The sequence below is a fragment of the Macaca thibetana genome, chromosome 9 (genome assembly GCF_024542745.1).
Source record: "Macaca thibetana thibetana isolate TM-01 chromosome 9, ASM2454274v1, whole genome shotgun sequence".
Taxonomy (NCBI): domain Eukaryota; kingdom Metazoa; phylum Chordata; class Mammalia; order Primates; family Cercopithecidae; genus Macaca; species Macaca thibetana.
The window spans coordinates 100191918-100204380 of record NC_065586.1 but is presented as its reverse complement, the minus strand read 5'-3'; the positions used below and the strand labels follow the sequence as shown (position 1 = coordinate 100204380).

Below are 12463 nucleotides of genomic sequence, written 5' to 3'. Positions count from 1 at the left end.
TTTGTTGCAGCCGAGGAGGTGAGGAAGCTGAAGGCTCGTGTGGACGAGCTGGAGAGGTTCAGGAGCAGCAGGCTGTCCGACGAGAAGCTGGAGAGAAGCAGCAAGGCCCGCCTCCAGGGCATGGCACCCACGGTGGGAGCAGACCTGGACAAAATTGGGCTGAACAGCAACAACCAGGAGGTGCTCTGGATGTTCGTGAGGAACAAGCTAATGACGGAACAGGAAAATGGTGAGAGCATCGCCGGGCAGAGGGCCAGCTCCCCTGAGTCCCTTTCTTCTTTGCATCTATGTGGTATGTGGGCATGTGCTGTGGGCACCATCATCGAGCCCACTCTCAACCTCTCTCCTCCTCCAATCCTCTCAATAGCCCTGAGAGGTAGGTGGGACCAAGACTGTGGTCCCACTTTACTCCTGGGAAAACTGAGTTCTGGAAAGAATTGCCCAAGATCACCGGACTAGCCAAATTTAGAATCTGATCTCTAGTCTTTGCTTCAGTTTCTTCTTCCCATACCATGATCCCCTTCTTGTGTGTGTGTGACGGACAGGAGATGTGAAGCTGACTCAGGATTTGCTTTCTCTTGCAGGAAATCTCCGAGGAAGCCCTGGCCCTAAAGGTATTGCCATGGATTGAACCTTGTCTCTGATTCATTTCCTGCAGTTGGAAGCGAGTTTTCTGGTTGGATTAGAAACCTTTTTCTTTGTTTTAAATGGGAGGATGAAGAGCTGAATGATCTCATGGTATCTGTTGGTTCTTTGTTCTAAATGGGAGGATGAAGAGTTGAATGATCTTATGGTATCTGTTGGGAGGGTTGAGATTTGGTTTTAGAGTCAGAATATCTTAGATAAGGAAGCATCTAAGAGAAGCCCAGCAATGAGCCCAAGTGACATAGACTGGGACTGGGAGGGACTCATGCTGCATGTCGCCTCACCTTGAAATACAGTTTACTCTGCCATACAAGGCAGAGTATGGCCTTTGGGTTCTTGCCCCGTCTCACAGTTTTCATATCTTTCTGGTTTCAGGTGACATGGGAAGTCCAGGACCTAAAGGTAATTATAACATGGGCATTTTTTACCTTAAATATTAGCAAGTGTTAATTGTTTCAAACAATCAGCAAGTGTCAGAAAACCCACCTTGCACTCCAAGAAGTAATTTGACAACAGATGGGACAGGCGTGTGAGGAGGAGAGGTTTCCAATCCCAGGGACCTTTGGTTGGACACAGAGCAGCTCTCCTTGGTCCAGCTGACCAGAGTTGGAGAGCTTCCGTGTGCACAGGAATCTCCAAAAGAATTTGAGCCCCATTCCCCGAGCCTCTGACTCAGGGGGTATGGATGTGGGCAGGAGTCTTTATCTTAGTCACCCTTGGTGATTCTGCAGCCAGAAGAATACTGAGCACCACGTTCAAGATGACACAATCCCACCTCTCTCCAGCTCCCCCCTCACTTCCTAGGCAACCCCAGTCCAGGAAGTCAGCTCTTCCACTTTGGGGCCCTCGAGTCTCTTTTTTCCCTTCAGATCCTTGCCACCTACACCCTCGCATATACCTGGGTCACTGTCGCAGCGCTCCTTCCCCAAGGCTCCAGCCTGCACACCCTTCCTGACCAAGTTAGGGATGGGGACTGATGCTGCCAGAGTGCCCGAACCTGCAGTTGTCAGATAAAATACAGGACTCCCAGTTAACTTTGCAGATAAGCAACAAATAATTTTCACTATAACTTGTCCCAAATATTTAATGGGACATACTTATAACTAAAAATATGTGTTGTTTATCTGCAATTCAAATGTAACTGGACATCTGCATTTTTATTTGCTAAGTCTGGCAACCCTACCCGAATCCCACTAGTGACTTCTTTGGGGAATTGGGCACAGTCCTCTGGCTGACCACTCTCTCTTTTGCCTTTGTTCCTGCAGGAGATCGAGGGTTCCCTGGGACTCCAGGTACGTACTCTCTGATGACCTCCAGGGCTGCCGGTGTTGCAGCTGCTCAATCCTAGCTGATGGCTTCTGGGAGGAAAACAGGGGCTGAGATACCCTTGTGTGTCCACAGGTATCCCTGGGCCCTTGGGCCACCCAGGTCCAGAAGGACCAAAAGGTCAAAAAGGCAGTGTGGGTAAGAAACACATTTTTCTTTATTCATTTATTCCTCATTCTTTCATTCATTTAATAAACATTCATTAAGCACCTGCTGTATGCGAGGCCCTGTTTTAGGCTCTGGAGAGACATCAGGGAACCAAACAGAGAAACCCTGCTGCTGTGGGGCTGAGATCTGGGTTGGGGAGAAAGACAGTAACTGAAAAAACAGTGAAGTCTGTAGCAGGTTGGGATGACGAATGACACGGGAAAGAAGAGCCTGGAGGGATTTTGCAAATGAGAGCTGGGGAGGGTAATTTTACACAGGGAAGTCAGGGAAGGCCTCTCTGAGAGGCCGCCATTTGAGCAAAGATTTGAAGGGCAGGAAGGAGCCAGGCAGGAGAGATCTAGGGAAATCATTCCAGGCAGAGGGAGAAGCCAAGGCCAAGGCCCCAGGGCAATTTTCAAGGAGCATCAGGGAGCAGACCTCTGAGCTGGAAAGTCCAAAGGGATGGGCCGAGAGGAGGCAGGCTGTGTGGGGCCTCAGAGGCCAGTGTGGGGACTTCAGCTTTGACTCTGGGTGAGCTGAGAAGCCATGTGCAGGTTTGGGGCAGAGGTAGAACATGATCTATTCACATTTTCAAAGAGCCACTCTGGCTTCCAGGTTGAGCCAAGGCTATGGGGTCCAGGAGAGAAACGGGGAGGCCAGGGAAGGGCTCCAGGCAAGTGTCTGCCGTGGAAGGCTGCCTGTGGAGCCCTTAGCTGGGGCACGGGATCCTAACTTGGAGGCTGGCCATCCTTGTCTTTAGGAGATCCCGGCATGGAAGGCCCCATGGGCCAGAGAGGGCGAGAAGGCCCCATGGGACCTCGTGGTGAGCCAGGGCCTCCTGGGTCTGGAGAGAAAGGGGAAAGAGGTAAGAGGCAATTCCTTCCCTGGCAAAGTTAGCTATGCCTGTGCTTCCTTCTCTGTGTCAACACCCATCCCTCCTTCATTCTGTCTCTCTCTCCCTCCTTCCTTCATTTACTGAGCGCTCACCCTGAGTCAGGGTCTGTGCTAGGCCCTGCGGAGACGTTCGGCATGGGCTGGGCTGGGCTGCAGGGCCAGTCCTAGGGCTGAGGACCCATCGGACACCCCTGGAATCCACAGGGAAAGTGGTCATAGGAGCAGTAGCCTTCCCAGAGTTGGGTGGTAAGGAGGGTGGGGCTCAGGGGGCAGGGCAGAGCAGAGTTCATTGTAAGGTGGAGTGGTGCACAGACCTTTGAGCCTCTCTGTAGGGAAAAGAAAGAGAGATCAGACACTGTGTCTATGTAGAAAGGGAAGACATAAGAAATCGCATTTTGATCTGTACCTTAAACAATTGCTTTGCTGAGATGTTGTTAATTTGTAACTTTGCCCCAGCCACTTTGCCCCAACCTTGAGCTCACAAAAAAACACATGTGTTGTATGGAATCAAGGTTTAAGGGATCTAGGGCTGTGCAGGACGTACCTTGTTAACAAAATGTTTACAAGCAGTATGCGTGGTAAAAGTCATCGCCATTCTCTAGTCTCAATAAACCAGGGGCACAATGCACTGAGAAAAGCCGCAGGGACCTCTGCCCTGGAAAGCCGAGTATTGCCCAAGGTTTCTCCCCATGTGATAGTCTGAAATATGGCCTCGTGGGTTGAGAAAGACCTGACCATCCCCCAGCCAGACACCCATAAAGGGTCTGTGCTGAGGCGGATTAGTAAAAGAGAAAAGCCTCTTGCAGTTGAGATAGAGGAAGGCCACTGTCTGCTGCCTGCCCCTGGGAACGGAAAGTCTCGGTATAAAACCCGATTGTACATATGTTCAATTCTCGATGGCGGGAGGTGAGACATGTTGGCAGCAATGCTGCTTTGTTATTCTTTACTCCACTGAGATGTTTGGGCGGAGAGAAGCATAAATCTGGCCTACGTGCACATCCAGGCATAGTACCTCCCCTGGAACTTAATTATGACATAGATTCTTTTGCTCACATGTTTTTTTGCTGACCTTCTCCTTATTATCACCCTGCTCTCCTACTGCATTCCTCTTTCTGAGATAATGAAAATAATCATCAATAAAAACTGAGAAAACTCAGAGACTGGTGCCAGTGCAGGTCCTTGGTACACTGAGTGCCGGTCTCCTGGGCCCACTGTTGTTTCTCTATACTTTGTTTCTGTGTCTTATTTCTTTTCTCAGTCTCTCGTCCCACCTGATGAGATATACCCACAGGTGTGGAGGTGCAGGCCACCCCTTCACCTCTCCTGGCTGGAAGGAGGCCAGGAGGGAGGTAGGGAAGGCCCCAGATGTAGGTTCAGTGCTGGAGGGACTAGGGAAGGTGTTGCAATTCCATCCTTAACTATTAGACTGCTTTTGTCAGGGGAAACCAAGACAGATACCAGAAATCCTCTTAATGCTAACAGACTGTGAGCAGGAAGCTTTATTTTCAGTTTTACTTTCTCTTTAAAATATTGCTGAACCAGACAATAAAATCTATTGAGTGCCTACTAGGTGACAGACTCCATAGACTATAAAGTATCTGGAGGTAGGAACTGGAGGAGTTTTGCTGATAAGTGGCCTCACTGGGGCACCAATTGAATCCAAGACCACTAGCAGGGTGGGAAGCATCCCCTCCAAATGACAGTGCCAGGGTAGGGGGCAGCCACACTGGGGCCTCTCCTAAAGTGCTCATCCCTCCATTTCTCTTCAGGGGCTGCTGGTGAACCAGGTCCTCACGGCCCACCTGGTGTCCCAGGTTCTGTGGGTCCCAAAGGTAAGTCCAGTGTGCAGGGAGGAATCAGTTTCCCAGAGGAGAAGGCACATTCAGGATGGATCACAGAGAAGAGGCCCTGGGACCCCAGACAGCCCTAACCACCTGCCCCAGGCCTATGCAGGGGTGGTGGGTGGGTCCAAAGAGCATCCCCCAAAAAAGCAGTCCCTGGAGAGTCAAGACTGGGCCTGTAAGTTTAGCCCCATAATGGGCTTGGGGCCATGTTTCCATCTCTCTTCAATGGCCCCGTTATGTGATCCCTAGGCAGGTCGATGGATCATTCAGGAAATCGGAAATTAGACCATTTCCTTGACTGACTGCAGCCCAGATGCACACATCAAAAGTAACATGTCTGGGCAACCCAGGGAGAGTGGGCCCCTTCTCAAAGCCCAAATGTTCTACTGCCCCAGCCCAAATGTTCTACTCTGAGCAGGAAAGAGCAAGGGGTAGTTTGATCCCACCCAGCTGCAGCCCCCTCCCTAAGGAGGACATGCACTGGGGTCACTCCCGGCCTGCAATACACTCACACAGCCCTCACCTGGAAGACAGCATCCCCAACCCCCACCTGCCCTTCACCGGGGCCAGATGTCCCCACCTGTACCTGCCCCTCTGCTGACTGCTGTCTCGTCCTCCTCAGGTTCCAGCGGCTCTCCTGGCCCACAGGGCCCTCCAGGTCAGTGTGCTGCTTCTTGTAAACAGGTTGTATTTCTGGGGCAAAGGTGGCAATGTTAAAAGGAAAACTAAATATTTTTAAAGCCAAAGAAGCAATTATAAAGCAAGCCTCCCAGAGATACAGAATTCAAGTCTGCTTGTGTGTCCTCTATGGCAGAGGCTGGGCTCCCTGATGTGTCCTGTTCAGATCCCTTCTGACCTGGCTTAAGGCTTGAGACCCTCCGGCAGCCTCAGAAATGGAAGTCCCCACCCTGCCTCCATCTGAGCAAGCACCTGCCTCTGTCTTGTCCCCTGTGGCCACAGAGCTTGTCCTGCTGTCTTGAAAATCTTGAGCTGTGGCCAGTGCCTCTGCCAAGGCTCTACAATGTGTTCTAAAGCCTGTTCATCAGCAGGGGCAAGGAAGCTGGGCCAAAATGACTTAAAAAGGACTTGGGAAGGAGTCCATGGAAAGCATCCTTTGACTTTTACTATAGGGTGTGTGCGTGTGTGTGCCTGTATGTGTGCATGTGTGTGCATACAAGTCTCATCATTCCAAAGCTAGGGATACTCATCTGTGTGCATGGTTTCTTCTGCTGGGCAGGTCCTGTAGGTCTCCAAGGGCTCCGAGGTGAAGTGGGACTTCCTGGTGTCAAAGGTAAGCTGGAGGGAGACCTGGGGGACAGTGAGGATCTGATGGACACAACCCACAGCTTGTGTAGGCTGACAAGTGCAAGAGGGGAAGGAGAAGTCAGGATTGGGGGAGCCTGTCTTCAGAGACAGACATTGCCCCTTCCTGGTTGTCCCCTGTAGGGCATTTTACACCAAGGTGTCCATTTCCTTTTTAGGTGACAAAGGACCGATGGGACCACCAGGACCCAAAGGTATGCCACTCACTGCTGCTCGGTCATTACCAGGGCCTGCCTCACTCCTGGGAGCCCAGATGGGACCCTCACTGCAGGGTCTGAGGGTGCACAGGACCTGGACCAGGATCTCATTCTCATCCAAACTCTCAGGGAAACTAGGGCACAAAGAAGGGAAACAAAGCACTAATGTCACATTGAATTCTGGGGTGGTGAATGGTTCTTGGGGTGGTGAAGACACAGCATTCCAAGGCATCTGACCTGTTGTGTCCATGGCACCAATTTGTGCAACAGCAGGGGCTGGGGGTTCAGTCTGTGGGGGGAACTGACTCTGCCAAAGATCAGATGTGCGCCTTTGGCTGCATTAATGCTGTGTCCTCACCGACACCCGCTGACAGGAGCTCACAGTACAGCGAGAACTGACCTGCAGCCGGGGCCTGTTACTGGGTGAGGGTGTTTTCCTTGCTCACAGCTGTGGTTTTTCCGCCTCCCCCTTGTTTGTTTTAGGTGACCAGGGTGAGAAAGGACCTCGAGGCCTCACAGGTCAGTCTGTCATGGGAATCTACTTTAATCCATCCATGACTTTTGTAAATCCATCAGTCATTAGGTTGGAAAAAATCCAGAAGTAAGGGACCGAATCTGTTTGAAACCCTTCAGGGAACTTGTGATCTAGAAAAAACACAAGATGAGAAAATAAAGCCTGGAATGGAGGATAAGGAGGTATCCAGATATATAGTCCAAACAGTAAATGTTTGGAGCAAAAAAGAAAGTGTAGGGTTGTCTCTGATAATTTTGGGGAATACAGTTCAGAAAATTAAGCTCTTCCCGAAGCAGCAGAAAGTTTGCACCACTGGTATCCTCTCAACCACTGACTTCCTGCCAACTGGCGTGATTATAAAGGAAATTGATAGTAATAGAGCTGTGACTTAAGGGGTGGTTTTCAGTTTCCAAGGAGATAAGACTCATGCACATGCCCATGGTTCTGATTAGGTGTGGTTTCTGGGTGAGCCCATGCCACTGCCCAGGGGTACCAAGTGGCCCTGACCTTGGAATCAAAGCAGAAGCTGCTTCTTTGACCTCTTGGAGGAGGGAGCAGACTACTATTGTTGAAGCATACACAGCTTGCAAGTGTCCAACCAGCTAGTTCTTTGTCCATTGCAGGCGAGCCTGGCATGAGAGGTTTGCCTGGTGCTGTTGGTGAGCCCGGGGCTAAAGGAGCAATGGGTAAGTGTTCCAAAGGAATGGATTCAGTGAGTTCCCCATTTGAGGGGTCACCACGACCCTGGAGGCAGTCTTCTAGAACTGCCTCTCCTGCTCTCTAATCTGCCCACCCCTGGTAGAGTCTCCCTTGACCAGTCATTTCTGTGTCTGGGCATCCTTTCTGGGGCTCAGAGAGCTGCAGTTACCTCTGTGGGTTTCTTTCCACTTTGGGAGAGGCCTTACAGCTGCCTGTAAGCTCCCCATTCCCCTGGGGAAGATAGTGTTGAAGTCCTTAGGAACCTCAAGTGCTCCAGGAATCCCAGGGCTAGTCTCATGGCCAAATCCAGGTTTTTATCCTTTTGCTCACCTGAGGTGCCTGTCAGCCTGGCTGCAGAAACTGACCAAGAATCTCAGAGGTAGCCGGGTGCAGTGATTCACGCCTGTAATCCCAGGGACTCAGGATGATTGCTTGAACCCAGGAGTTGGAGGCTCAGTGAGCTATGATTACACCATTGCGCTACAGTCTGGGTGACAGAGCAAGAATCCATTTCTAAAAATAAAGGCCAGTGTTGAGGATCAAACCCAAGAAGGGTTTAAACCTCACCTGTGGAGATGAAGCATCTGCACGCTCGTTTAGTTCCCCAGCTGTTAGTGCTGACACTGCTAGGCAAGTGCGATGCTTTACCTCCCTCAAGGGGAGATAAGACTTGCATGAGGTGACAAGTGTCATGCGAGGTACAGAGTGCTGTGAGGATACAGTCAAAGGAGAGATTTTTTTCCAACAGGAAGGATGGAGGAAGGGGCATTTCAAGTGGTCCCAAAAAGTTAGAAAGATTTTAATCATGATCAGTTTGGAAAATTCCATGCAGGGATGACGGCATGAGCAGGGAAAGACAAAGAAATGGGAAAGAGCAAGATATGGTTCCAGAAGGCCACTGTTTTGGAGAGAGGTTACAATAAATAGTGCCTAGAGCAGAGGAGACAAGAACATGGAGGACCTTGACTTCTAGGCCCTCAAGTAAATACGACAAGCATTGAGCATCAAGCTTCTTGAGATGCAATGGGAAGGCACCAAAAAATTCTCAACAGGAAAAGAGACAATTGCTGGTTTAGGAGAAGGGGTAGGGGTAGTACTGTATCCAGAGAGTGTGACAGACAAGGCTGTCCCCTGGCTCATGCCTGCGTGGGCTGCTGGGAGACAATGTGCTTCAAGGACACTGGGACAGGAGAGGGAGGAATCGCAGAAATCACTCCAGGAGCAACTGAGAGACCTTGCTTCTACTTTACCAGGTCCTGCTGGCCCAGACGGACACCAAGGCCCAAGAGGTTGGTCACTGATCTGCTGCCCCAGCCTCACTCCCATCACAGCCCATGTTCCAGCATGCAGCCCTCAGTCCCCTTAACCATAGTGCAGAGGAGTGTACGGCATGTGGAAGTGTGCAGTGTCCAGTTCTGTTCCCCTTCTCCTTCCCACCTGCCAGCAAGTCAGTTAGGAAAACTCTCAGAAACTATCAGCTCAGATGTGATGACCAGTTTAGCTTTCCTAAATGTAAACACTTCCACGTTGGCCATTCTCTCTCTAGGTGAACAAGGTCTTACAGGGATGCCTGGAATCCGTGGCCCACCAGGACCTTCTGGAGACCCAGGAAAGCCAGGTAACAGAGCCGGAAGAGGGAGCCATGGCCCTGCTTAGTGTGTGTGTGCTTTGTGTGTGCAGATGTAGGCATGTGTGTGCGTGTGCATGCACAGGTGTGCAGGTTGTGGGGGAAGGGGTGTATGTGTGCATGGTTGTGTGTGTGTTCTTGCAGGTGTGCACAAATGCACCCATGTGTGCCTTATCCCGTTTTCCTCCAGCAGCTCGGCAGGGAACTGCTGTAGTGTTAGGTTGTTTTGTGTGCTGTGGCTGTAGGCCCTGGCACCTCTGGGTAACTAAGTCTGGCAATTCAGAAGAGTGGGATTAACAACTGAGTACAAGGAGTTCTAGAAAGGGGCAAGGACACTCTGAAAACTGCAGACTTGAAGGTCACCTCACTATTTTGCTCCTCTGAGCCCTTCCCCTCTTGTCCTCTCCTGGGACTGTACTGGGCCCTCACCAACACCCACCGGGCAGAGGAGGAAGCCATTGTTAGAGTCTCCACTGAGAGCAAAGAGCAAACTTCTCAGGGCTGCAGGAAGAACAAATGAAAACCAGCCAAGAAAGCTGTGTGGTCAAGGCGGGTGGGCATTCGTCGGGGGCCTCTGAGAGTATAGGGGCCTCCTCAGTCTCCTTTGGCGGGTGCCCAAACAGGAGCCATAGAGGGGGAACCTGGGGCAGCATTGGGATCCATGAGTGTTGAGCATTCTGGGTTTGTGGCTGTCCTCAGATTCCAAAAGGGTCTGTGAACCCTAATAGGCTCAGCACCATTGCCTGAGAAAGCAGTGGGTCGCTTCACTGCAAAGCCCAAAGAACTGCTCTCCATCCAGAGCTGAGAGGTCCATGGATGCTGGCTGCCCCGGCAAGAGACATGTCCTTCTGTACCCACTGACCCTTCCACTGCAATGTCCACTGGTTTGTGCAGGTGTGGGTGTGGCTACCAGGGATGGCCTCAACCCTTCTACTGTTCCCTCTTGTGTCTGATTTTCTGCAGGTCTCATAGGACCCCAGGGACCTCAGGGTGAGTCGCTGGATCACTCCTACCTTCTCCTGGGGTAACTGCTTGGGCCAGGGCTTTTCCTGCAGTCACCAGAGTTTTCGCTCCTCTGCCAACTCCCTGGCACACACTGCCTTTCACTGTGAGTCTTGAGAAGCACCTTAGGAAGGAAAAATAGACACAGAACAATCTAGAACACCATTCTAGTAGAAATGAGATTAGATTGTGTACCAATTCTGTCTGCCTGTGCCCTGTTCCCCTCGGGTGCAGGAATCTGAGAGGAACCCCAAGCTCATAGCAGAGCTCCTGCTAGCCAGGAGAGCTGTTATTCCAGAGGCCCAAGTTCCCCCACTGGCATGGCAGCGCATGGGCGCTCACCCTTGTTCAGGAAAGTCTAGTTTCTCTGGGACAGCCTCAGTGTTAAAGCCTGTCCTGTAGTTGGACCATTGTGCCCCCATATTACTACATCCATCCCCTAATTTCCTGAAAGAAATTAGGCAAAGATTGAAAATGAAATCACGGCCGGGCGCTGTGGCTCAAGCCTGTAATCCCAGCACTTTGGGAGGCCGAGACGGGCGGATCACGAGGTCGGGAGATCGAGACCATCCTGGCTAACACGGTGAAACCCCGTCTCTACTAAAAAAATACAAAAAACTAGCCGGGCGAGGTGGTGGGCGCCTGTAGTCCCAGCTACTCGGGAGGCTGAGGCAGGAGAATGGCGTGAACCCGGGAGGCGGAGCTTGCAGTGAGCTGAGATCCGGCCACTGCACTCCAGCCTGGGCGACAGAGCGAGACTCCGTCTCAAAAAAAAAAAAAAAAAAAAAAAAAAGAAAATGAAATCAGGCAGCAGCCCCCCAGCAGTTGAATGCATAGGTACATGCTTCCGATGCTGTCACAGAGGAGTTCAGTAGTTAAAGGCAAGAGGGTGATGCTGCATTGGACACAGGAAACCCAGCCCCGCCCCTGCAGGGGAGAGGGGAGACAGAGGCTGCTCTGCAGGCTCCAGGTGGCTCATAACCCCAAGGGATGGAACCCCTCCAAAGCTGAGCCCATGGGCCTCTGCCTGCTCCAAGCCACGCTGTTGCCCCATTTCCCAAAGAGGGACAAGGGCTCAGAGCAAGAGGCTCCCCAGGGACTGTCTAGACTAAGGCGGAAGGCAAAGCTGGTGCGGCCCAGGGTTTCAATCAGCAGTGTGGCTGTGCTGAGTGACAGAGCACTAGTTACTACCGAAGGGTGTCTGGAATTGCTGGGCCTTCATCATCCTGACTTACTTGTTCTAATCACATCAGGACTTCCCGGTACCCCTGGCCGACCAGGAATAAAAGGTAAGCGAATTTCCAAATGAGATTTCTTTCTTTTCACTGGCCATTTTTGTGGAAGGAAGGGATGGACAGGAAGAGGCCTTTCTCTGGCCAGAGCCTGGATCAACAGTGGCATCTAGTGGTTCCAACAGAGGGCTATGAGGCTGGGAGCCCAGGGGTTTGTGAACCAAGCCCTGAGTCCTCAAGCCCGACCTCTCCCCAGACACCTCCCCACCCCACCAACCTGAGCCTTGCAGGAGGTTCTGGAAGGGCACTGCCCTCCCCAGAGCCTTTCCATGCCCTGTTTTGCCTCTGAATGCCCCTATTAGTGCTTCATCTCCCTGGTATGTAGGCTTGGTCCCCTCCTAACAAGTCTCTTCCCCTGGGGCAGGAGCTCCCTTTACCCTTATCATTCACATCAGCCTTAGTGTGAATGAGTAAATCAGACCTTTCCTGAGAGGTGGCTTTAGTACAGGCAGAGAGGAGTGTTAAGATGCTACTGAGAGGGCAAGTCGGGGTACTCAGAGGGGAGCTCATCCTCAGGGGTCTGACTGGGGCAATGTGGTGATGCCTATACACACAGTGACCCTCTTGTCCAGTTCTGCCTATCAGACCTCAACCCCGAGCAAGTTCAGGGATCCACAGTGCTCAGGGACAGTCTTTCTCCTTCTGTTCCTGTGACCCCAACACGCTCCTGAACTTTGACATTCTATCGAGCCGTGCTGTGTCATGAGCAGTCACTGTCACTCTTGGTGGGAACCTAAAATAACCACTTTCCAGAAATCATTTCCAGTGACTGATTGGGCCAAGGAGTTCTTTAGGGCTCACTAAATGTAATTCCAAAATAATGATAACTGAGTTTATAGATCCCAGGCAGACCACACTAGGTCCATGGATCTGTTCACAAATGGATGGTACCTTTTGTAAGAGTCTCATAGGTTTTGGAATTCCCAAGGATAACAGAAACCCTCCCTTTTTGA

At 51.3% G+C, this 12463-nt stretch overlaps 3 protein-coding genes across 3 annotated transcripts in view; 1 reads left to right on the top strand and 2 right to left on the bottom strand.

Moving 5' to 3' along the window:
- GSTO1 (glutathione S-transferase omega 1) overlaps positions 1-12463 on the bottom strand; it is a 584823-nt gene that overhangs the window by 218635 nt on the left and 353725 nt on the right. The window lies entirely within an intron of this gene.
- SFR1 (SWI5 dependent homologous recombination repair protein 1) overlaps positions 1-12463 on the bottom strand; it is a 296645-nt gene that overhangs the window by 72862 nt on the left and 211320 nt on the right. The window lies entirely within an intron of this gene.
- COL17A1 (collagen type XVII alpha 1 chain) overlaps positions 1-12463 on the top strand; it is a 56360-nt gene that overhangs the window by 30713 nt on the left and 13184 nt on the right. The window contains exons 18-33 of the mRNA XM_050804896.1: positions 11-229; positions 585-614; positions 1021-1047; positions 1911-1937; positions 2047-2109; positions 2879-2983; positions 4782-4844; positions 5479-5514; positions 6094-6147; positions 6338-6373; positions 6860-6895; positions 7514-7576; positions 8843-8878; positions 9136-9207; positions 10180-10206; positions 11472-11507. Coding sequence (XP_050660853.1) covers positions 11-229; positions 585-614; positions 1021-1047; positions 1911-1937; positions 2047-2109; positions 2879-2983; positions 4782-4844; positions 5479-5514; positions 6094-6147; positions 6338-6373; positions 6860-6895; positions 7514-7576; positions 8843-8878; positions 9136-9207; positions 10180-10206; positions 11472-11507 — 930 coding nt within the window. The remainder of the gene's footprint in view (positions 1-10; positions 230-584; positions 615-1020; positions 1048-1910; positions 1938-2046; positions 2110-2878; positions 2984-4781; positions 4845-5478; positions 5515-6093; positions 6148-6337; positions 6374-6859; positions 6896-7513; positions 7577-8842; positions 8879-9135; positions 9208-10179; positions 10207-11471; positions 11508-12463) is intronic.